Genomic DNA, 25449 nt, shown 5'->3' with positions numbered 1-25449 from the left:
TTCTCCAATCACCCTGTTTCTGAAGGTGTTTGAGCTGCCTCTACTTACTCAAAAAATTCTGGTCCCGGCAAGAACTAAAGAATAGAACTTCTCAGCAAACCGTTCCAGCCTCAGGACGAACTCCCTCTGTGTGCTGACCCATGCCCTGCACTCCAATATGTTGCTTCTTTTCTTCTCTGAAAAAATTTCCCTCTAAGATTTCTTTGTGTCCCTAGAATCTCGTGAATTCCCATCCTCCCAAATAGCTAGGTCTGTGAGAAAGTGGAAAGCTATGCGTGTGTTATTCTTAATTTATTAATTGCCACACCTTTATGGGCAGGCCTAGACCACCTGTATGGAGAATTAGGGCATTTCTGGTGTTGGTTATGGGGGGCGACTCGGCTTGCTGGTTGGAAGCTGGAATGTAAGGGCTGCTCTTATGTGTCCAGGAGAGAAGCCATGAGCTCCCAGCAGAGGGACAGGAATGTCTGAGAGGAGTCCTACTTAGCAGGTGTTGTGATGATACCAGACCTGGGGAAGAATTTGGGCACGTGGACAAGAGGAACCCAGGGCGGTCTCTCTTTTTTCGGGTGACTGTTCCAGTCTTGTGTGATTTACAATAACTTTGGCATTTACTTTGTATAAATACATCCCATTTCACATTAAACATAATCCTAAATATTGTTCCCTTTGCAAATGAGATCTGATTTCCATTTACAAATGCTTTATTGGTAACTTCGATTTATATAAATTATTCATATTTAATTATTTTCAGTGAGTTACAGAATTCTAAATATTTCTAAGTGACTTTGGATTCTACCTAGTATAACATAGTGCAGATGGGGGAACAGGATGGTCTGTGAAACTTCCTGAGCTCACAAAGGTAGTAGGTGTAGAGATGAGCGACAGGAGGCCCTGGGCAGAGTGCTGGGCCACTCCAGGATGGAGCCAGAGAAGGAGATGGACAAGGGGTGGCCAGTGAGGTAGGAACCAAGAGAGTGGATGTCCTGGAAGACAGCGGAGACAGTGCCCCAGGGAAGTAGAGGAATCGGCTGTAGATTTCACTGGGAAGTCAAGGAAAATGAACACGGAGGGTTGAACGCTGGATTTAGAAATGCACATATCACTGGTGACTTCTAGAAAAGCCATTTTGGTGGAGCAGTGATGGCAAAATTGTACTGGCGGGTTTTGAATAGTGGGGAGGACAGGAATTTGAGAGAAGAAAAGACAACTCTTTTGAGGTTTTTGTTATTAAAAAAAAAAAAAGCAGAATATAGGAGAATAGCCCAGGGGGAAAGCAAGACTTCATCTTGGGTAGATTTGTGTTATTTTATTTTATTTTCTAATATCTTAAGATATTTTTAAGTTAAATTAAAACTGTAAGAAATAACACATTTGTTAACAAGTGTTGGTGGGGTGTGGAGAAAAGGGAGCCCTCCCACACTGTGGGTGGGAATGTAAATTGGTGCAGCTACCATGGAAAGCAGTATGGAGATTTCTCAAAAAACTAAAAATAGAGCTACCATGTGACCCTGCAATTGCACTCCTGGGTATATACCTGAAAAAAAACAAAAACACTAATTCGGAAAGATACCTGCATCCCAGTGTTCATAGTAGCTTTGTTTACAATTGCCAAGATATGGAAATATGGAAGCAACTTAAGTGTCCATCAAGAGATGAATGGATAAAGAAATATATATATAATATTTGTTGACAAGAGCCCAAATATATATTCCTGTTGGAAACATTTTTTAAATGCTCAAATATATTTTAGACCCCAAATTTGTAAGTTAATGCTGTAGTTATACTTCTTGTCGTTTTTAACGTGCTCATCTTCAGTTGCGTAATCAGACCGTAGGAAGTCAACAGCATCGAGTGAAGCTCTTTACTTTGGCTTCTCGGGACGACTGTAGTGCGGCATCTATAGATACACTAACTGTGCTGACCGTTCTTGAGTCAGCATTTCACTGGTCTGAAATGTGTCCTGGAACCATGGATCTGCATGCCGAATCATCTCGTGAATTGTTTCCTCTTTCCCCACAATAGCTCTGTGTCAACATGACCAATGAGAAGATGCACCACCATATCAATGAAGTGCTTTTCCTACAGGAGCAAACAGAATGTGCACAAGAGGGAGTCACCATGGAAACGGCTTATTCTCTTGGTAACCAGACTGGAGTTTTGGATTTTTTTTTCCAGGTATTCACATAATATAATTAGATACTTTACAGGATGCATGCATTTAAATATACTGGAGAGAAAGAACTTTCTTTTACGGGGCCTTGTTTTGAGGATATCTTTATGGGAGACTCAGCAATTTCTAATTTACTTATAATCTTTCAGTGTTGATTGAGGAGCACACGACCTTTCTCTGAAAGGGCATTTGAAGGATTACCCATTGATTAAAAAGACAACAAGTATCAGATCATCTTGTTATAAAAAATATTCAGCTACAGTTATGTCGCTAAAACTCTCTTCTTGGCATAGTTATAAATACCCATTGTACAAATATAATATTTTATAAAGTAACTCTAAGACTAGCAAGACCATAAAACAAACTCAGCAGAATCTTGTTTGTCTCCAAATTTCTAAGTTTGAATATGGAAAACCTTGGCAGAAAAAAATATATATATACGTACATAACATCTTAGTATTTCTGCAGGTGTTTATGCTTATCTTTATTGTTTCTACCTTACAAAGCAAGAATCTTTGCCTCAATATCGCCATCATAAAAACAAAAATCTATCACACGAACATCAGTATGTACTAATATAAGGCTTTATATAGATTCACCAGTAATATTTCTAAAACACTTGAACATTGTTTAAAACTGGTACCATTTAGCTATTGAGGAGAATAGTATATAATTTTCTACCCTTTATTTTTATAAATGTATATTTACAAATTACTTTATTCATTTTCCGAATATGTGCAGTGTTCTTGTTTCTGGTACCAACTTGTCGACATTCCTTGTTTTAAGTACAGAAGAAGTTCTCTTCCTCCAGAAAGCCCTCCCTCATCATGACACCCATAGTATACAGTTTACCTCCTTAAGGTTATAAGATGGGTTGACAGTAATATATACTTACCTGTATATGGGAAGCCTTGGGTACCCACTACCCCCCTTCTCGCCTGCTGCTATGTCCTTGACTGCTAAACCGCGGCCAGCAGAATGAAGTTACTTCTCTTTGGTTATCATCCTTGGGGTCTCATCGTTGGAATGGTTATTTCAATAGTGGGACCTCATCAGTATGAACTGGAAATGTCAGTGGATATTTCTGCTGCCACTCCTCTTTGATACCGCCCAAAATGAAATGAAAAGACATACCAAGTATAGGGTGAAACTTGCATTTTTACCTATAAATAGGTAGGTCTATATACCAGAAAGAAAACATACAACTTTTCTGTAGTTGGAAATTTTATTTTTATTAAGGTGAGAATATATATTTTAACAATGCCAGTGTTTTAATGACTTTAAAAAGCACTTATTTATTTTCAATTCCTCTAATCAATAAATACTACTGAGAACCAACACGACATCAGAGGTTTGCTAGGTGGTGCAGATACAGCAATGAACAAAAATAGACACGTATTGATAATAAAGACTAATTTATTTTCTCAGTGCTTGTATGAACGGGATGAGGATGTAAATGGTATGCATGAGCAATGACAAAGATAGCAAATTGAGTAATAGAAGGAAAAAACTCCTCTTCTTAACTTTCAGAAGCCTTCTGGATTTCTCTCTTTATTGGATGAAGAAAGTCAAATGATTTGGTCAGTGGAACCAAGTCTTCCCAAAAAGCTACACAGTCTTCTAGAATCCTCAAACACAAATGCAGTTTACTCCCCCATGAAGGATGGGAACGGGAACCTCGCCCTCAAAGACCAAGGCACAGCTTTCACCGTTATGCACTACGCAGGGCGGGTGAGTTCAGAGAACTGAGCCATTTATGGTACGCGCTAATGGGCCAAAGGTCTTAAGAACAAGCCTTAAAGGTTTTGATATTTTAGAGTTTTGATCATTGAAACTGGGTGAACAACCCACAAAATGTTTCTTTCCTAAGCCCGATAAGGACTTAGCATTTCAGAACGTGGGTGATGAAGCACGCGGTGTGATTCGTCTCATAACGTTTCCATATTTATAAGTTAATACGAGCAAACGAGACCTGGATTTAATACAAGAGCTCTTCTGTGAAATTTGGGATATTTTCAAAATCAAAAGAAACATTGGACATCTGAGTTTACTTACCCTCAATATAGTTGTTAGTATTAAATTACTTTTCCTAAACCTAAGGAAGAAAGCAACTCTCCGATCCCTCTCCGTTGCCTAACCGGCTTTGTAAAACATGCTTCCTTCTTCAGATCCTTCAAGGACCGACTCTTATCTGTCTAAAACATGTCACAGTCCTGAGGCCAGCCTCCTATTGGGCCTCTCCGAGCTGGTCCCTGTCACTTCTTCCAAGGCTTACCTGCCTCAACTCTCCTCTGCAAAACCCCTGTTCAGGTTCTTTTTTCCCATCCGCTCCCTGTTTTCCTGCGGATCCCGCCCCCCACGCGTGACGCCTCTTCCCACTCAAGCTGGAAATATCCTCCCTGTCTTCTTCACAGGGTCAAATTTTATCCATCTTTTAATGCTCACATCCACATCCCACTTAATCTCCGATCCAGCTTCCATCTCTGGTTAATTCTTCCACTTTTGAATCTGTAGCCGTCAGACTTTCCTCCCTGTTTGGGATGTAGCACAAATACCGTTATTAGGGGGTGAAATCCCTAGTCACTCTCTCACTCTCAGTGTATTTCAGTTCACTTCAGCCAGTGTTTACTGAGACTCTACTATATGCCAAACCCAGGGCACTAGAGGATCAAAGATGAATAAACCGTGTTTCTTGCCCTCAAACGTGTCACAGTCAAGTAAGGAAAAGGAAAGTTAACAAATACTTCCGCTATAATTTGCTCATAGTAATATTAGTCATGTTAACAAAATTCTCTGTTAGCACAAAGAAGAAAGAATTTATTTGGCTCCAAAAAAGAGTGTAGAAATGTTTTCAAGAGGAGGTAAAACGTGACCTTGACCTATAAGGGGGATGCTGAGCTGCCTGAGACTGCGAGGCAGGAACACCCCAGTAAAGACAAGGGCTTGTGAAAATGAACGGGCCGTGCGTCTGTCTGGATTCGGTTGCAAAGGACAGAATCCCGTGTAGCTGTTCAAGCAGAAAATCACCGTCGGGGGGACTCTAAGTTGAACTTTCAGAAATGACCTTAAAACCACCCCGCAGGACAGGGCTCCCTCTGCAGTTAGGGCCACGTCTTTGATCAGGAAGCCTGCAGCCTGATTGAGAAACTGCTGCTACAGGTACTGACTCCCAGTAACTGCTGTCACCTAAACCAGTAAGAGGCCCATTCCCCGGCACTCAACAAGGAAGAGTCAGTGGCTGAGCCTGGAGCCTTCAGTGCTGGAGAAAACCAACATCTCCTGGACGTGCTCACCAGGTAAAACACAGACACAGCAGAAATGCAGCCTCCGCCACTTCAACTCTCTAAATCTCGGGCAGTAGTTCAGACAGGTGGAAGCTGCAGAACGAGCGGACCCTAGCTGCGAGGGAGTCTGGGAGAAGTAATATTCGCACTTTCCAACATCTGCAGGACAGGAAGTGACCAGGCTAAACCTAACACTCCGCCATTTCCAACCACATCGTAGTTGGGAAATGGTACCAGACGTTTGGTCAAGTGTATGGAGGTTGGTAGGAGAAAAGTCTAGGAAGGCTGTTTGTGGTGAAATCATGAATAAATATGCATGTACACCTCAGGACTTTGTCCTCTTGACAGTGTTAACTTATCGGATGTTTTTAGACAGGGTGGGGGATGAAGTGAGAAAACCAGAGGACATGATGTAGGTAGGTTGGGAAGAAAGGAAGGGGGATAATGGAAACACTCCAACAAGGACTGCGTTTGAGCCAGAGCGGCAGGACAGAGTGGTGGCCTTCCCAGGGAAGAGTGAGTGACTGAATGTGTGGAGCCAGGGAGGGGACACAGCTGGAGATGACCCCGAGGGCCGCACCCTGTTGACTGATGGAGGTTATTTTAGGCCAACCAAGAAGGGAAATCCTGGAGAAGGAGGCTGTTTGGAAGGAAAGATATTCCTCTTCAGATGTTTGGAATTTGAGATTTTTAATGGAAATTCCCATGAGATGCTGAAAATACTTGACACTGGGAGGCTGGCTGTTTCTAGAAACCTAGTCATAGTTTGGGAAATGTGTATAATTGCACATGGAGAAGAGGGAGAAAGGTGTTAGTAGGAAAGAAAAGTATCACAGAAACGAAGAGAAAAGAGACGTCCGGGTCAACAGGAAGTGAGCCTTGACAGGACACTTAGGCCAAGGAACACCTTTGTGAGAAGTTCTGGTGGGACGGTGCCATGTGACGGCTTAGTGGATGTGGGGAGGAAGTCAGTGGATGATTTTATATAATGAATAGATATTCTCAGAAATTATCAACTGTCCTTTAGAGTTGAGAGATTTAGCCTTTACATTTTTTTTTATAACAGTAGCAATCTTTTCGTCCTATGTGCAGATTTTTTAATCTATATTTTCTTTATATTAAGAATTTACTAAAGAATATAGAAACAAAGATACTTGCATAATAAAATAACATGTTATTTTACTTTTCAATTCAAATGTTAGAATACTTTTCAATTCAAAAGCTTTTGTGTCAAAATTCTTTTTATTGAGGTACAGTTAATTTACAATGTTGTGTTAGTTTCAAGTGTACAGCAAAGCGATTCAGTTACACATAAATATATATATATATATTTTCAGAATTATAGGTTATTCTAAGATATTGAGTGTAGTTCCTGGTGCTGTACGGCAGGTCCTTGTTGTTTATTTTATACACAGTAGTGTGAATGTGCTAATCCCAATCTCCTAATTTACCCCCCGCCCCTTTCCTCTTCGGTAACCATAAGTCTGTTCTCTATGTCCGTGAGTCTATTTCTGTTTCGTAAATACGTTCATTTGTGTCATTTTTTTAGATTCCACATATGTGATGTCATATGATATTTGTCTTTCTCTGTCTGACATACTTCACTTAGTCTGATAATCTCTAGGTCCATCCATGTTGCTGCAAATGGCATTATTTCATTCTTTCTTTTTGCTGAGTGATATTCCATTGTGTATATGTACCATATCTTCTTTAGCCATTAATCTCTTGATGGACATTTTATTATGCAAGTATCTCTGTTTCTATATTCTTTGATAATCCCCAGTGCCTGGGAGAGTATCTGGCACATAAAATGCACCAATAAATATTTGATGAATAAATGAATCATTTGATACTTAAAAAATAATTTATTGAATTCATAGGATTTAGTTGAAAAATTACAATAAGGTATAACTAATGATTTTGGAAAATTATTTTTCTGTAAGTTTCGTAGAAGCTATCTTCAGTCGGTATATACCTGACCCGCCTTGTAAGTCTGTTCGTCTTGTATCTGGAAGATATACTAGGTGTTCAATAAGTGAAAATTGCATTAAACTGAATGGTACCAAGCTTTGGAATAAAATTTTGCTTGCTAATTATTGTATGTTTGCATTTAAAAAGTATTCTACAAGCACCTAGTAAAATGTCAATGGTTTTAAGAAAATCTGGGAAAAACAACGGAGAGTTTGAGTGAATGGAATCATTTCACTGAGTTCTGATAGCAATAAAGCAAAGCAGAGAAAGCCAGTTGATTAGCTGCCACATAGCTAAAGCCCTGTGGAATCACGAAATTTCCTGTAAAAGCACCTTTATATTTTAAAGCAGGATTTTCCATAATTGGAGTCAATTTTGTGGTTTTATAAAAGTCTTTCATTTCACTGAGGTGTACTAAAGAGTCTTAGCCCAAGGACTCCCTGAGGACTCATTCACATGTTAAAGTATAGATCCTATGTAATTTGTGGCAATATGTCAAGCCATATGCCATTCTAATCATCAGACGTAACTTTGTATACTTAAATTTTGAGCTATTGCACTTTCAAGGAAAGTAGCGCTTTCTGCATTTTATAAATCAGGAGATGTAGCAAAGAGCTAATTGGCTTAAGATCAGCAGGCAGGGTCTATTTTGGACAGTAGGATGAGCCATCCTGAATAGCTCTTTGATGATAAAGTTGACCCCGGAGGAGACCTCAATGGCTTTGGGGTTCGTGGGTTTGTTCGTAGTCTCCTCTTGTCTGGATGGATGTGCTAGAGAGTTCTTACCATCACTTGCCCCTCCATGCCTGGTTTACCTAGTTCTGTTAGTAAAAACATGCCGTATCTCACAGGAAGAACAATCATTACTGCTGGTGATGATACTGACATCCAGCCTCCTGCCCCCAGAGACCCACACACCTGACTGTTCTGCTCTGACTGCGAGACCCTGCCATGCTTCTGAATCTCATTTGGAGCAGAGGCTCAGAAGTCCTTTTAGAAATGTTTAAGCAACATTATTTAAATTACAGCTGATGATCTTCCCTAAACACATTTGAATTTTTCATTACTCATAGGAGCGTGGTGTATCTTCCAATCTCCATTACAGAAATATTTTAAAGTAAATGGGATGAGGCTGTGCATGAAATATTAACAGGGTCTCACTAATGAGCATGAATTTGAATTAAAGAAGCTGTGAGTTGTGTGTTTTTTTATCGTTATTTGTTTTAGCAAATTTTAAACCTTATATGGGGTTACCTGTTTTAGGAATTGCTCTTAAACTTCTTTTAGTGATTTACATGATGGATAAGCATTAAATCCGGAAGTGTGTCTAATTTTATTGGCTTTTAAAATTAAGAATCTTGAAGGAAAGAAGAATTAGGATTTGGCAAAAGACGTTGGCTCTTAGGAAAGTTGAATTTCCATGAAGGTGATTCCTAAACTCTAATAGGAAATAGTATTTTGAAGTTCCTACATTTTTTTTTTTCCTGCGGCACGCGGGCCTCTCACTGTTGTGGCCTCTCCCGTCGCGGAGCACAGGCTCCGGACGCGCAGGCTCAGCGGCCATGGCTCACAGGCCCAGCCGCTCCGCGGCAAGTGGGATCTTCCCGGACCGGGACACGAACCCGTGTCCCCTGCCTCGGCAGGCGGACTCTCAACCACTGCGCCACCAGGGAAGCCCTGAAGTTCCTACATTTTAACATGAGAAAAGGAAATCGATTAAGAGATAGTAAAGCAATCTGAAGTAATGAAAGTTAAATTCATGAAAACAGAGGTCAAGATTAATAGCTATAAAATATATGATACTTACATATTTGACCTTCTTTGGTGTCTGCTCGTAAGGTCTTTGTCTGAACGTTGTTTATTATGATCATTTCTTTTTTGGCATGAAGTGATTCTTTGGGGATCTCAGATAAGTGTCCCATTGTATGACCGGCCTTGATGATTTATACGAATCATCCTGGTGGTGTTGCTCTTACCTAAGTGACGTGCCTGTGTTTCAGCCTCCTTCTGTCTCCAAACCCATAAGTATCATAGTGGATGGAACGGTGCCTGCCCCACACAAAAGACAGGTCCTCGGGCTCATGCCTAGAACCTACGACTGGGATCTTATTTGGGAACAGGCTCTTTGCATATGTAATTAAGTCAAAGGATCTTGAGACAAGAAGGTCTTCCTGGATTAGCTGTTGAGCTCTAAGCCCAGTGACAAGTATCCTTATAAGAGGGGGGCCGAGGGAGATTTGAGAGAGAAAAGCAAGTGGAGACCAGAGTGATGCTGCCACAGGCCACCAGAAGCTTGAGGAAGCAGGGAAGCAGGGCAGGGATGCCAGGTTCCAGAGTGGGTGCTGGTTACAGCAGCCCCAGGAAGCCAATGCACGTGTTCATTGGGTCAATGTTTACAGATCAGAACAGCAGTGAGGAGTTTTAACTCGTAGCATTGTAGTTTTCTTTTTCTTTTAACACATTTGATCCATTTGAAAATGACTCCTACATTTCTCCATCTCTATTTTTGCTCACATGGTTTCCTCACCTGTAATGCCCCTTTCCTCTTTCTTTCCAAATCGTACCTATCTTCCCAAGGCCAAGTTCTTGGCCTGATCCAAGTTTCCCTGCTCTGTCTCTTCCCTCATCCATAAGCACACCGATGCTTACCTAGCAGTGTTCAATTTGCAGAGTGCCTGGGAAACATTTTCACCACAACCTTCTTTGTAAATATTACTGTCAGTTTTCCAGTGAAGTAAGCCTTGGTGGAATCTAGTGGTTCACCAAACATTATACAGTTATGTGTGAGTCTCCTGGGGGCACCATTACGAAGTCCCCCATCCAGCATGGCTTAAAACCGTACAAACGTATCCTCTCTCACAGTTCTGGTGGCCAGAGTCTAAAATCAGGTGTCCGCAGGTTGGGTCCCTCCGCAGGCTCCGAGAGAAATCTGTTCGAAGCCTCTCTTCCAGCTTCTGGACTTGTCAGCAGTTGGTGTTCCTTGGTTTGTAGACACAGCACCCAGGTCTCTGCCTCTATCTTTATAAGGTTTTCTCTCTGCGTGTGTCTTTGTGTCCCTTTCTCTTCTTTAAGGACACCAGTCATTGGATTTAGGGTCCCCTCCCATCCAGTAGGACCTCGTCTTAACTAATTACCTCCACAAAGGTCTTATTTCCATAAAAGGGCACATTCTGTGGTTCTGGGTGGGCTTGAATTTTGGGGTCACACCATTCAACCCACTGCAGACCAGTAGGTCACGATACGGTGTCTCAGCTTTCTCACCCCCCCCACCCCCATATCTTTCTCTCTCCACCATGGTATGTGCTGAAATCTTAGTGTTTATTATCTCAGTCATGAAATCTGTGTTGTGTAACAGAGAAGACGCACTGGGGCACTTGGGGCTCCATTGCTGTGACTTTGAGGGATACACTGACCCTCAGCTAACATACCCATGGGGTTTGTAATTAAGGGGAATATACTTATGAACCTCGTAAACTTGTTCTGAAGGGTAAGTGGTGGGCAAGCAATCAGTGCAGGTACAACTGGTTGGAGACGTTGTGTCAAAGATGCGAATCCTATTTCCCCAACAACTGCTGAAGGTCTTGCCGTGCAGGAATACCACCATATCTGGCAAAATTTTAAACTCATCAATCACAAGTATCGAAGTCCTGAAAATATTTCGGGAATCACCGAATCAACTGGCTGTATTGAGAATATTAGAGGCCCAACTGACTTTCTCAAATTGAATCATTGGTAAATGTCCTTGATTAGTTAAGAGAGATATTTGTTAATTCTTGTATGTTATAAATGTGCTCGCGTTGCATAAATAAATGTTTTATAGATGTGTTAGAATATCTGTTTTTATTTATCATGATGTTATTCATAGCGCTTTAGCAGATGGTAAGGAATATGTAACCACCAAAGTTATAGTGTGGTATTTTCTTGTACTTCCTATCACACTTGAAAGACTTCAGTGGAAGGTAAGTGCAGGAAATTGAGATTGTCTCCATCTATGGAAACTATAATATTAAAAGAAAAAATATTTAGATAAATGTTTCACCTTATGTTAATGTGACATTCTGTTTTTCACTGACTATACAGGTGGTTTTTGTGACGAGCAACACTGCCTTGATTAAAGAGAATTTTTGTAAAAAATTATATTCTTTACCATTTAGCTTTATGACTAATAGTTTAATCCAGCATACAGGTGTGTGATGCGCAGGCTCAGCGGCCATGGCTCACGGGCCCAGCCGCTCCGCGGCACGTGGGATGCTCCCCGGACCGGGGCACGAACCCGCGTCCCCTGCCTCAGCAGGCGGACTCTCAACCACTGCGCCGCCAGGGAAGCCCTTTACTGCAGGTTGTTAAAGGTCCTTTCCATATCATTTTCCTTAAGAAAATTGAAGCGCTCTGCAATTTACATACATATTCCAAGACGTAATTTACCGCAGAAGGAAAATGTACAGCCCGTTATACAATGTGCTCGTGGGTGTGTCTTTACATGGTGGGGTTTGCTTGTATTCATCAAGGTTCCTTCTCCATCCTCCTAAATCACATCCTGGTGAGGTGGATAAAGTCCTAATCCCAGACTGTAGACCCTGATCATTATCATCATGGCACTGATTTCCACAGGCCTTTCCGGGAACCCAATTACTAAAACACTGCTGATAGGAGTGATGTGTGGAAAAGACTGGTTTGTGGCCAGTCTATAAAATACCTGAACTTTTTTTCCCTTCTCCTCGAAAGGGATCTACCCCTCTTGTGGAATATATTAAGTTTGAAACATGTCGGTTGAGATTTATGGTGTTGCCCAGACCTCTGAGAAGCAGAGATCTCTATCTCATTGAGGCTGCAGAACATTCTAGATGACAGAGGGATGAAAGCCGACCTCTCTGCCCTCAGACGTATTTACATAACATGTATGTGGGCGGAACCTTGGTCCCTTCAATTTCCCTGTGTCACCTGTGTCAGGAACACCTTCTGTAGCTTGTCTCCTGGCCTTCACCTCCAGAGATTGGTGGGTGACACGGTGTTCCCAAGAAGGCTCTGAAAGTGAACCTTTAAATCAGCGGGAAAAGGAGATGAACTCATCAATAAGGACGTTTCCATTTATTTCCCTCTTTCTTTTCTCCAGGCAGAATCCCCAGACATAACAATGAAACCTGTCTGGTCCAAGCCAAACTGATACTATTAAAGGTGATTTGACAAAGATATTTTGACCCACACAAAGAGAGCTTAATTTACCTCTGTATTTGTTCACCTCTTGGGCAAACTTTTAGAAGAATAAGAATTAACTCCCCCAGGCCCCTTGTGCTCCGTTTCTTCCATCAATTTCACCTTTGGCATAAATACATTTTTGTAGACTTGATAAATGTTTCCTTATCCAGAGTTTTATTAGGAAGAGAAAATGCAGGCTCTTATTTAGGGAATCTTACCGTGTTTTTCAAAGATTTAACTGGTTCTTTTATCTTCATGGGTTGACAGACATTTATAAATAGGGAACTTTAGATTTCCTAGAATATTGATATCTTATTTTAAGTTGATTGGTATTTTTTCTCCTTAAAAGGAACCAATGTATCATGTTCATAAATTTCAGTTGTGGTAATTTTCATTCAATGCCCATATCCGGAATCTAGATATCTAGATAAGGACCCTTAACAGTAATACTATGTGCTTCTACAACTTTCTCTGTTGATTAGTACTTATCAACTTAAAGTGAATCAGAATGAGAGCAAGCAAAACTATTAGATGGAATCACTTAATGGAAAAGTAAAAAACAGAAGCCTCTGCTTATAAATATTGATGCAAGAGAGAGATCAGTTTACCACCACGCATGAAATCCAGACATTTTTCAGCAGACCTCAGATAGAAAGCTGAAACCAGGCATGAAAAATTATCAGACCCATTTATATCTACTGAGAACGATCTTACTTCTTTTGCTAAAATCCAGTCTTTACACACATTCTGATGTGCTATAGTGAACTCAAGAGTCTGTCTCAAAAGTTGCCCATTTTTATCAGCTGTGAATCCCACCTCTTTCCTAGGGATTATATTTTGCATCATGTAAATAACATGGTGGAGAAGGGGGTTATGAATCTGACTGATAAGTGAATTTACTTCCGTTCTGTAAAGATTGATGACTCCCGGGAGAGTATTTCATGTCTCTTTCTAGGAGTTTATATGCTCTCGTGATTCAGTTTCGTAGATGACACGGCTCCCATGTCTCTCCAGTCTGTTTCTCTGTGGGCTTCACACCCACGGGTCTACTTTTTAGTATCTCTGCTTGAGTGGCGTCTCCACGTTAACAGATCCAGTGGCTAACTAAACTAAATTCCCAAACACTCTCTCAGCTGACTTCAAAAAAGTAAATAAAATCATTTGCCGTATTTGTCCCACTTTTCAACTCATGGTAAAATCAGAAACCCAGTTAATTACCAGATGAGAGCTACTCTCTCCCCACCTACCCTTAGAATCCAAATAGCCCTCATTTGTATTCCAGCGCCCAAGGTCACATCACCTCCCCCTCTTGGGTCCCTTCAACAGACTCCTCTAACACTAACTGATGGAAGAAACGCGAATTATGAATAAAGGGATGAATGAATATCTTTACTTAAAGGCACATGAACTGCTTTTATTTCATTTATCTTCTTGTTTCCCTGGTGACACTGTCCAGAATTAAATGTGATTATTCTGATTTGACTTGTTAATAGTAGTCCTGAAACAGTGGTGGTGACGCCTGCTTTCTTTGCCATATTTTTACCTCCCAGTTTACCTCCTTTGGTAGAAGAATAAACTCTGATTTCTCTTTTAAAAATCAGATCTTTGCTCCGCAACGGGAGAGACCACAAGAGTGAGAGGCCCGCGTACCGCAAAAAAAAAAAAAAAATATAAAAAATCTGCGCGTCCGGAGCCTGTGCTCGGCGACGGGAGAGGCCACAACAGTGAGAGGACTGCTTACCGCAAAAAAAAAAAAAAAAAAAAAATCAGATCTTCCAGATCGTTTTAACACTCCTGTTCTTCGTGTACCTGGTAGTTGAATATGCACAACTCGGGAGATGTAATCAGGATTCGATTTTTATTTTGGGTTCACACCACTTTTTAAAATATATTCAGCTGGGACAACCCTTCCTTTTAACCAGAAAAAACCCCAGGCAGCTCCAGCGGTATTTCTGGTCTCTTCTAAGTAATAGAAAGTCCTTTATTTGCTTTCATTGGTGATCACGGACTCAACTCAGAGACGAGGAGTTTCTGGTCCTGTATAGTGATCAGAACCACGCACTTTAGCTGACCGTCCGGTCCCGTCAAGCCTCAGCCACACAGGAGACACTGTACCGTAGCCTGGAGCACCCTGTTTCTGTCTATTCTTGTGCTGGGTCCTCTCATTTCATCCCAATATGGCTTCACGCACACAGCTCCTTTCGATATTTAGGGCTGATCCTGGCTTGGGTGCTTCCATGCGTCCCTGAGACGCTTCCCTGGGAGGGCTTTTGAGGCCCTTCCCGTGCCCTTGGTGATGCTGTCCCCCCCTAACCCCCCCCAGCTGGCTGCTCCCCTGGGGCCCTGGTTTCTGACGCTCTCCACCGGACCCCACTCCTCTCAGCCTCACATATAGCCTCTTGGGCAGGATGTAACCCAACTTGGGATTGTGGACCAGATGAGGAAACTTCATCACACCCTTTGTAGTTCATCCAAAAACGTAATATGTCCTGCTCTCCACTTTCTGGAGCTGACACACAGCAGCCCTTCCTCTTGCAGCAGGGCTGTCCCTTCCCTCACACGTACCCCATCCTTCTGCCCATTTCTGACTTTGTGCTACTTAGTGGGGGTCGATGACCCGTTCCCAGTGTCTCCCTAAGTGCTGGGACATTGTCCAAGTGTATGAGGGCGTTCCATGAAGTCTCCTCCCTCTTGGTTTAGGTGCTGGGGGAAGAAACTGTGTAGAAGTATTTATGGCCCTATTTGCCTGCTGTATAAAGCAATCACTGCTGTGTCCTCAAATTGGTGTGAGAGCAATAGATCCATAGACCCATAGATAGACAGAGATGTCCAAGTCAAATACCGTCCTTAGAGAAATATGTACACACACACACATACCTAAAGGCAATATCAGTGCCGCCAGAAACACACGTAAGCTGTCCATGCTATAGTCTGGGATGTCCTGAAATGCCTCAGTTATCACTGAGGGTAGCTTCATTAGAGGAAGTAGAACTTTTAGCACTTAACCACCTGGAAATACGGATTTCCACATCGGAACTACATTAATTAGGTGATACTATAATTAGCAATTCAGTTTGTCCTTTACATTTTGCCTTGCAAGGTAGAGTGTCCGCTCTGGAAAAGGCTCTCATCCTAATGCAGTGTTTTATATGTTACTGTGGGTAACGTCTCAGCCCAGTAGGAGAAGGAAGGACAAAGAAGACGCAGGAAGTCTAGGTAGCGAATCCCTAAGTGATACCACGAAAGGCTCTCCTAAGAATTCTCCACCCTTGTTTCCCCACTCAGGTGGTTTCCTGTTGGCCTCCTGATTCTGGCCTGAATGGAGAATTGGTTGTGACGTTTACGTTTCTAGCCTACAGTGACATGCTCTATTTGTTTCCCTTTCTTTTTCTCTAACCTGCGATGCCTCGCTGCAGGTACGCTGAGACCCCCCCGCCCCCGCTCGCTGCACGTGGTTCGTTTCACGGGCTGCGATGCCATCTCCTTGCACCCTCAGTCTTCTCGGAACGAGTAGTTTTTATCGCTCTGTCTGCATCCATCCTTCCGGCCTTCTAGGACTGCCTTGCTCTCCTGGCTTTCCGTCACACCTTCGAGAGCTTCGTTATCTCTCGTCAGGTGTTCTGAACAGCGATGAACACGGTATCTCTCCTTGTCCTTTTGAGCTGCAGAGCAGGTAGAAGCAGCTGAGCTGTCGGCACCAAGACAGGAATAGACAGAGCGAGAAATTGGGGCTGGTGGAGGTCAGCCGGGGTCTAGCCTGAAAAAGAAACTGCTCCACATTTTCAGGCAGAAGAAAAGGAGTACAGGGATTCGGTTCCCCAGGAAAAGTTGAGACAGATGGGAGACGATGAGGTGACCCAGAGACATGTGAAACGGCTGCCTCCTCTGAGGCTGGAGGTGGGAAGGGAGGAGGCTGTTCTACGGGGAGTGGAGCTGAGGGCAGCTGGTGGGAGCACGGCAGACTGGCACACCTTCCTTGACCTCGCATGGCCCTCCGCCCGTGTGCCAGCGCCTGGAGCGGGGCTGCTGAGACCACAGACGTTAGGATGTTAGGCCCCAGCTCGGGCAGACCCCATGCTTTGCTTATCCAGGTGGAGTAAGCCAACTGCTCTCGCTTTAATTCAGGGGATTCAAATCAGAGATGGCGGATGGAGCCATTTCCCCGGAGCGCACTCACGCCTGCACTTCAGTTTCCTTGGAGACGAGCCAAACCTGAGCCTGACAGCCTCCAGTTGGGAAGACAACGCATGTGCTTTGGCCTTTCGTAACTTTTCTTTGTGGACCCGGGAGACTAAGTATCTTGATGGATTGTGATTCACACCCATGGCGAAAGTTTTATTACCCCTGTTTTTATATACAGCGAACGTAATTTCTCTTTTAATTGTGTGTATTGCAGTGCCGGAGCGTTACAGCGAGTACATCCAAAAAGGGAGCGCGTGCCCGCGGTCCCTAGCTTACACCCTTCTCCCTGGGCATCCTCACCAAAGCGTTTCGATGCGTGTGCTAACTGCTGAAGCGTGAGGAAAATGCTCAGTTTCCTTTGGAGCCGTTTTATTGAACAGAATCATTCCGAAGGAAATCTTTGACTACATGACAATTCCCTTTAAGATTTGTATGGATCTGTATGCATGTAAATTTCTCTGTTACATGCATGAGGGATGCTGTCACTTATAGCATGAATCCTTAAGAGGGAAAAAAAATATAGCACCTGAGTTTCAGTTATGTAAAGACAGAGGGGGAAAAAGAGCCTTTATCCTGGCCTCTATCTTTTGTGACTTTCAGAGTTTTTCTCCTTTCATCCCCCAAACAATAAACTAGCAGGAAAAGGAGGGGTGGGGTTGAGGACAGAGATGCTGTCTTGAGGGACCTAGAAAGGCCCATGCCTGAAACCTGCTCCTGCCATTCCAGCAATGCCCGCTGCGTCCCTCCCGAGTGGCACAGCTGAGACAGGACAGGCCTGATCTGTCGCCCTGGTATCACAGACTCACAGACTCACAGAGCTAGGGTGATTCCTAGGGTACACTGAGTTTTTCTCCTTGCTGTTTTCCCATTCATACAGATTCCTCTGTCCATTTAACTAGGCTCTGAGGCTCACTGCCCTTTGAATCACCAGGAGCCCAATGGGGTGGCCTTTTCCCACTCAGTGTTGTAGCATCCATGGCTTCTATGCAACCTTAGTGCCTCTTCAGGCCAGTGGTCCCAGTGAGGTCCGGAGGCTGAGGCTAGGTGGCTGGTGAGTGTAATGTGCTTTTACTCTTCCAGGGAGATGGGCTTTATTCGGAAGCAATTTCTTTGTAAAGTAACAAATGAATTTTGACTGATGGCACTACAGCTACAGGATGAGAGCCTCCTTTTCAGACGGCAGCTCATTTAGCAGCCTCATGGTTAGATGGCGTAGATAACTCCATGAGTCCTTCTCGGGGCGGTAATGTAAAAATATTCTGGAACAGGGATGAGAGGAAGTACAGGTGAGCGTTAGAGCAGATATGGGGGTTGCTGATTAGAAAACGATACATACTATGCAAAACTAGGACTAACATACTTTTTCATGCATCTTCAAAATCACCGAGAGAGAGAGAGAGAGAGAGAGAGAGAGAGAGAGAGAGAGAGAGGAGAGAGAGGTTGACATTACCATCCATGTTCTGGAGACGAGAAATCAGGAAGGCTCAGTGCCTTGATGTCATTACCTCCCAGGCACCAGGACTGGTTGAAGCTGGAGCCCAAAAGGCAGCAGCCATGCAAGGCTTGTCCTCTTTCCAATACAGCTTGATGCCTCCTACCTAGATGTGGGCCTTGAGAAGTAGACTCGGCTTTGGCAGCTGGTGAAGCTGGAAAGGACTTTTCTAAAAAGAAAGGGGAGCACCTGGAAATAGGCCATGTGTCAACGGATTGTGTTCAGTGAGGTAGACATCTTTCTGTAGAAAGTGAGGATCTACCAAGGATTGGACACGAGCGATCCTGGAGTTAGATTTTCTATTCACGTCTTCTTCTGAAAATTAACTTTTAGTTCTCGTGTTAACTTAGGACTAAGAGAAAGTGTGTGTGTTATCATCATCCAGATTATATATTTTTTTAACTGTGGCCAGCTCATTTGCTATAATTGTTTTCAAGTGAAAATAAAACCCCAAACCTTTTAGTTGCCTTCGTTAAAACGACAGGGCGCCTTTTCAGAATGTGCAGTTTTGAAATGCTTAGGCGCAGTTCAGATTTCAGCATTGTGCGAAGTTTCTGCGTTTGTCTTGTGCCGCCACCTCTTTGCTGGGGGGAGGGGGTGATGTCAGAGGAGTGGGGGGAGGTCAGGACTCGCCACTGCCCGGAGGTAACCCGCCGCAGGTCCCCTCTCCCCACACCCACTTAGGAAGCAGTAGAGAGGCACGTCAACCCCTTCCACCTGCTCACCCTGCAGCCAGGGAAGTGTGCCTGGAGGCCCAGTGGAGACCCAGAACTCCTGCCCACCCAGCAGCAATGAGAATCCCCTCTTCTTTTGTGTCAGAGGAGGTTGAGCGGGGACCCCGAATTCTCCACTTGACAGTAGTGAGGCTGTGCCTCTCTTCCCCTGCTGAGTCAACTAACCAGAAGGTTAAGTGGGAAACTTCAACATCCTCTTCTCAATTGATAGAACAGCTTTGTGGGAAATCAGAAAGGATGTAGAAGAACTCAACACCATCAACCAATGGGATCTGCTCACTTACAGATGTGTAAACCAAGAGAAGCAGAATTCTCATTCTTTTCAATCCATGCTTCAAGAAAGACTATATTCTGGGCCATAAACCAAACCTAAAATTCCGAAGAATTGAAATTATACAGACTGGGGCTTTCCTATCACAATGGACTCAAACTAAAAATCAAGAAGAGAAAAATAACAGGAAAATCTCCAAATACCTGGAAACTAAAAAATGCCCTTCTAAATAATCCATAAATCAAAAATGAAGTTTCAAGGGAATTCAAAAATATGTTGAACTGAATGAAAATGAAAATACAACATATCATACGTTTGAGACAGACCTAAAACAGTGCCAAGAGGAAAATTTATAGCACTACATACACATATTAGAAAAGAGGAAAGTCTCAAGCCAGTAATCTAAGCTTCCACCTCAACAACCTAGAAGAAGGAAAGTAAAATAAACCCAGAACAAGCAAACAAAAGGCAATCCAAGAGCAAACCGAGAGCAAAATGCGTGGAATTTTTTTTAAAATAGAGAAAATCAATGAAACAAAGAGTTGGTTCTCTTAAAATAACCATAAAAATGACAAACCTCTAGTAAGGAATGACAAGGAAAAAAAAAGAGAAAAGACTCAAATTGCTAATATCAGGAATAAAACAGGAAATATGAATACAGACCCTGCAGTCAACAAAAAGATCAAAAGGGAATAAATACTACAAACAACCATCACATATAAATTTGATGACTTAGATGAACTGGACCAGTTCCTCACAAAACACAGATGACCTCAATTCACCACATATGAAATAGAGTCCTGAGTCTTCCCTGCGCTGATGTCAATATCCTGCTGGTGATGGTTTTGTCCGATGTTATCACTGGCGGGAATGGGGTAAAGGGTCCACCGGCTCTGTTGGTGTTATTTCTTACAACGGTGAATCTACAATTATCTCAAAATTAAAAGTTTAAGAAGTATTCAAAGGTGATGGGAGCAGGTTATCTATGGACATAATAAACGGGCATGAGTGGATATCATTTATTTAGATTTTCTAGTTGCCTTTGACAAGGCCAGTACCAAACTTTATTGGATTGAGGAAATCATCATGATTAAAAGACCAAGTCTGGAAACAGATTGTATTTCACCCTTAAAAAGAAAAAATAAACCCATCTCGGATGTGTGTGTTGTGTGCATGTATGTCTCAGCTCGTCTCCTGAAAAGTCCTAGAAACACTGACCAGCTTGATAATACCATGCTGTAATACCATGCAATTTTCCTGTAAAATATGAAAGGGCTCCTTGAGGAAGTACTTGATTCCAGATTTGGGACCAGGAAAAAAAAACATGATATGGAACCATGTGTTAGCATTCCACTCGTGCCAAGTTTATGTAACACGTAGTCGTTAGCATTATTGTATTAATTAGGATAAAATAAGCTATCTTGGGGGGTAATGTCTAATACTTCTGTTGAGCTGTCAACTCAAATCCTGTCAGAACTGTAATCACCCATGTCTTAGGAATAGGCTCAGAAGCTCTTAAACTTGGAACGCCTTTGCAGAATGTTAATTTAACACATAAAGAAAGACTCAAAGAGCTAAAGCAGTTTTCCCATTGTCACAAAATAATTAAGCTCACCTGCTTCAAGACTTACTAATTTCATATGAAGTAAAAAGTTTTGCCCAATGCCATGCTTCCTACAAGCGTCAAACTGCCCTTCTTGAGTGTTTGCACTTGTATGGATCTTGTTAAGTATCTTTTCCACGTAACTTCTCCAGCTGGTGTCTCCAACAGGGAGGTTTTGAACTTTAGTTTTAATGGGAGACCTTTAGCTTTTTGTCTAACTATCCAAGTACAACCAGGACGCCATTCATGAGGACTTCCCAGAGCACATGATCTTGTGATAATGAAAGACTCGTCAACATAATCTTAAATAAAAAGGGGCAGCATGGATGTTATGCTATATGTGGTCACAACGTAACGAAACCTTTTTGTTCATTTCACCAAATATTAAATGAATCTGCCCAGTGGACAGAGCATTTTGCTTGTTGCTACAGAGACAGAGCTGAGCAATCCATGGTCACTCCCTCAAGATACAGCAGGAAGGCCCATCACAAAGCAAGGCATGACAGGAGCAAAGACAGGCAAGGAATGTATTTAGAAAAAATCAGGTAGTCCAACTGTGTGTGTGTGTGTGTGTGTGTGTGTGTGTGTGTGTGTGTGTGTGTGTGTGTGTGTTTACTTCAGAATCATCAGATGCCCATGAAAAGAAGAGGCTAGAATTATAGATTGGAACCATACAGAGGAGGACCCTACACTGCAGGCTCAGCTCTGGGACATTAAATAACTTGCCAGAGTCCATATGGATGCAGAGCAGCTTAGCTGGGTGTCTGTGGTCTCTGGGCACTGCTGTCTCTAATACAGGAAGGCATGTAGAAGCCAAACTCCAGGTTAAGGTTTCTCAACCCCAATCCGATGGTCATTGGGGGCCAGATACTTCTTCACTGTGGAGCTGTCCGGGGCACTGTGGGATACTTGTAGCATCCCTGTCCTTCCAACCCTTCAGTTGTGATAAACGCAAAAGCCTCCAGGCGCTGAAAGTGTCACCATCATCCCTGGTTGAGAACCACTGCTCTAGATGATGTAAAAATCGTTTATATTCAACAATGTGTAATATGTAACATGATATATAGCTTACATTTTAATATTGGCAAGCCATGTTCTGGCCTAGGGGCAAACTGGATAATTAGATAATGATTGAGAAGTATCTTAAAGTTGTTTAGTTGTTCGCCTCTTAGCTCAAGCAGTCTTCTGATCCAAATTCATGTTGGAAAATCTGGGAATCTGGAGGGTATCTTGGGATTTCTGTGCTGTTAGGCTCTTGTGACAGCAAAGAATAAAATCTCAGCAAGGCTTTATTGTAAGGATGACACAGTTAGGCATTGGAACTTGAAAACCCGCTAGGAACCAGGACTCACTGGGGGTCATCTGGCCTTTTTCTAGCTTCCTCTCACTGGCCACTCAGCCTCTTTCTCATGGATTCTTTCTGTCTAGTTCCACCTTGCTGCCAATGAGACAATCTCCTCTGGGCCATCCAGTTAAAATTCCCCAAGGAGTCGGGTGACTATCACCTTCACTGGTCTAACCACCCACACTCCCTCATGGTGACGCAGAACAAAGAGACATCATTGACCAGCTGCCCTCCTTGGGGTCAGTCCTGGTCTACCCGGGGTAAAGGACAGCCTGTGACACCCAACCATGGCGAAGCAGCAGCAGCTGTTGAACCTGATGAGCCCTGTGGCTGATGTGACCCTCAGGACCCCGCTTGGGAGCTCACACTTGGCTGAGGCTGAGAGAGACAATAAAACCACGTCTCTCTTCAAAAATCAAGTCTCCCAGGCCAGATGGGAATACCAGCAAAACCAGACAATAAAGTCATTTAAATATGTTCGTAAGTAAACTGTGACAGAAAAAAAAAAAAAAACTGTTCTTTGAATAATCCAGAATTAATTGTTTCCTGAGTTTTCTTTGTTTTAAGGACTTCACATTTTATTCACTGCTTAAATGATCCAAAGGAGCGCTTTTCTTTTTTACTGAAGTATAGTTAATTTACAGTGTGTTAGTTTCAAGTGTACAGCAAAGTGATTCAGTTACACATACATACATATATATGTACATATCTGTTCAATATCTATTCTTTTTCAGATTCTTTTCCATTATAGGTTATTACAAGATATTGAGTATAGTTTTCTATGCTCTACAGTAGGTCCTTGTTGTTTAGTATTTTCTATATAGTAGTGTGTATCTGTTAATCCCAAAGTCCTGATTTATCTCTTCCCCGCCCCCAACCCCGCTCTCCACTTCGGTGACCATAAGTTTGTTTTCTACATCTGTGAGTCTATTTCTTTTGTAAATAAGTTCATTTGCTATCATTTTTTTAGATTCCACATATAAGTGACATCATATAATATTTTTCTCTCTCTGACTTACTTCACTCAGTATGATCATTTCTAGGTTCATCCATGTTGCTGCAAATGGCACTATTTAATTCGTTTTTATGGCTGAGTAATATTCCATTGTGTATATATATATATATATATATATATACTGCATCGTTTTTATCCATTCATCTGTCAGTGGACATTCAGGTTGCTTCCATATCTTGACTCTTGTAAATAGTGCTGCTGTGAACATTGCATGTATCTTTTGGAATTAGAGTTTTCTCTGGATATATGCCCAGGAGTGGGATTGCAGTATCATACGGTAGCTCTATTTTAAGTTTTTTAATAAAGACCGCGCTCCATTTCTCAAACTGACGCCTCATTTCCTTCCCTCCCAAGGTGTCATGAAGTCTTCCTACTTGGTTTAGAGAGTTTTCTGAGCAGGTGAGGGTTTTTCAGAATAAACAGGCTATGATGGCTGTGAGTCAGCACCCCTTTCTCCTAAACTCACGATTGGAGGAGGGCTCCAGCAATCAGAGCCTGGGAATGGGAGCTTTGAACTTGCCTGTAGCGAGAACTCTAAGACCTGAAGACACTGCTCTTATGAATAATTTAAAGCTGCCGCTGAGTCAAGTTATTCTTTAAAGGAAATTACTTTCGTGGTCATGTTTAACCATTAGTAATTATGCCACTTTCTTTTATTATAGGTAATGTATGAAATTGTTGGAGCAATTGAAAAAAATAAAGACTCCCTTTCACAGAATCTTCTATTTGTAATGAAAAGTAAGTGTTCCCCGTACGGTTAAAATGCCACACATTCTTTATGTCTCTGTCTCTGAACATGGTCCTATAAAACATGCCACAAGCTAAGGATAATTGAACTATCTTTCGTGTTCTAATGCCCAGAATAATAAGGAATGGAGCTTGCCATGCTACACACTGGTTATAATTTAATTTAGAGTCTAGTAGAAACCATAATTTAACTAAGCTTTTAGCAGATAGAAATATAAAACACCTTTACCGGTTTGGCGTGTGAATATAAAGGAGCTCTTGTGTGAAGACTGACGAAGATGCGTATGGCTTCCACGGTTATTTAGGCTACAGCAGGGTGAATTTCATTACTTAAGATGACTCTGGAGCACATCTAAGGGTGGTATTTTATTCTTGTGTACCTTCAGCTATAAAAAACTAATGCTTACAAAGTAAAATGAGGGTACAAATTGATATATACATACACACATGCATATATGTATATATCCATATAAATTTATAGGTGACATCTGCTTAGTGAACCTTAGTACTTTATATACATATCTCTATACATATATCTATAATTCTATACTATATGTAAAATGATGTACTGGGTTTATATGTGGTATAATTATATATATATCTGTATTTACATATAGATCTATAAATTTACATATATGTATAGTTCTATCTCCTCTAGTAATTATTTTCTTAATAGCAGTTCTGCAGTGATTCACATTTTCTTAATAACCTCTTCAACGAATTAAAATGTATCATCTTTGGGCTTTAAGTTGCTCTAAGTGAGATGGAGCCATTTATCATTCCTGGGAAAAGAAGCATATCATAGCCTTTCATGAAATAGTTGAATGCCTTTGAGCTGGAAATAAGACATCCATATCACTTCCGGCTGGAGGAATATATTTGCCTTAAATCAAATAGTAGAGTTGCAGTATATTGCTTTGCATGGGGAATGACTCTGCTTGCCTCTCAGAATGTATGGTTATTGAGTTCTCTTAAAGGCTGAGACTAATGATAAAAACATGGACTTGGAATAATACTGTGTAAAAAGAAAGAAGTGAGATAGTTGACCTTGATTATCACTGGAAATATCTTCCTTCTAGTTTTTAAATATTTGGACTTTCATTCATAACATACTTAAAATTTTATAACGTACATAAAGTCCATGTATTTTATGAAGAACTAACACAGCATGTTTTCAAAGTTGGCACTAGGCCTACTTTTTTTTGTATTTCATGGTGACGGAATATGTATTTAGAAAGAAAACATGATGGCTTCAGGTATTGCAATTCTGCTTATCTTAACAGAGTCCCTATATCTTAAAGTCATTCTTTTGTGTATGCTTGCTAACAAGTGCCAAGAGAAAACAGGCATATCTTATTTTATTCTAAATATTTTAGACTATACATACATCTGAGCAAGACGACAAAATTTGCAACGTGCCCTTATGTGTTCATATA

General features: G+C 41.8%; 1 protein-coding gene across 1 annotated transcript in view; it reads left to right on the top strand.

Annotated features, from left to right (window-relative positions):
• Positions 1-25449, top strand: part of MYO16 (myosin XVI) — a 337132-nt gene that overhangs the window by 244570 nt on the left and 67113 nt on the right. The window contains exons 21-23 of the mRNA XM_024754009.1: positions 2026-2178; positions 3704-3904; positions 23929-24004. Coding sequence (XP_024609777.1) covers positions 2026-2178; positions 3704-3904; positions 23929-24004 — 430 coding nt within the window. The remainder of the gene's footprint in view (positions 1-2025; positions 2179-3703; positions 3905-23928; positions 24005-25449) is intronic.

The sequence above is a fragment of the Neophocaena asiaeorientalis genome, unplaced genomic scaffold (genome assembly GCF_003031525.2).
Source record: "Neophocaena asiaeorientalis asiaeorientalis breed wild unplaced genomic scaffold, Neophocaena_asiaeorientalis_V1.1 scaffold684, whole genome shotgun sequence".
NCBI lineage: Eukaryota > Metazoa > Chordata > Mammalia > Artiodactyla > Phocoenidae > Neophocaena > Neophocaena asiaeorientalis.
This window is presented reverse-complemented; position numbering and strand designations above follow the sequence as displayed.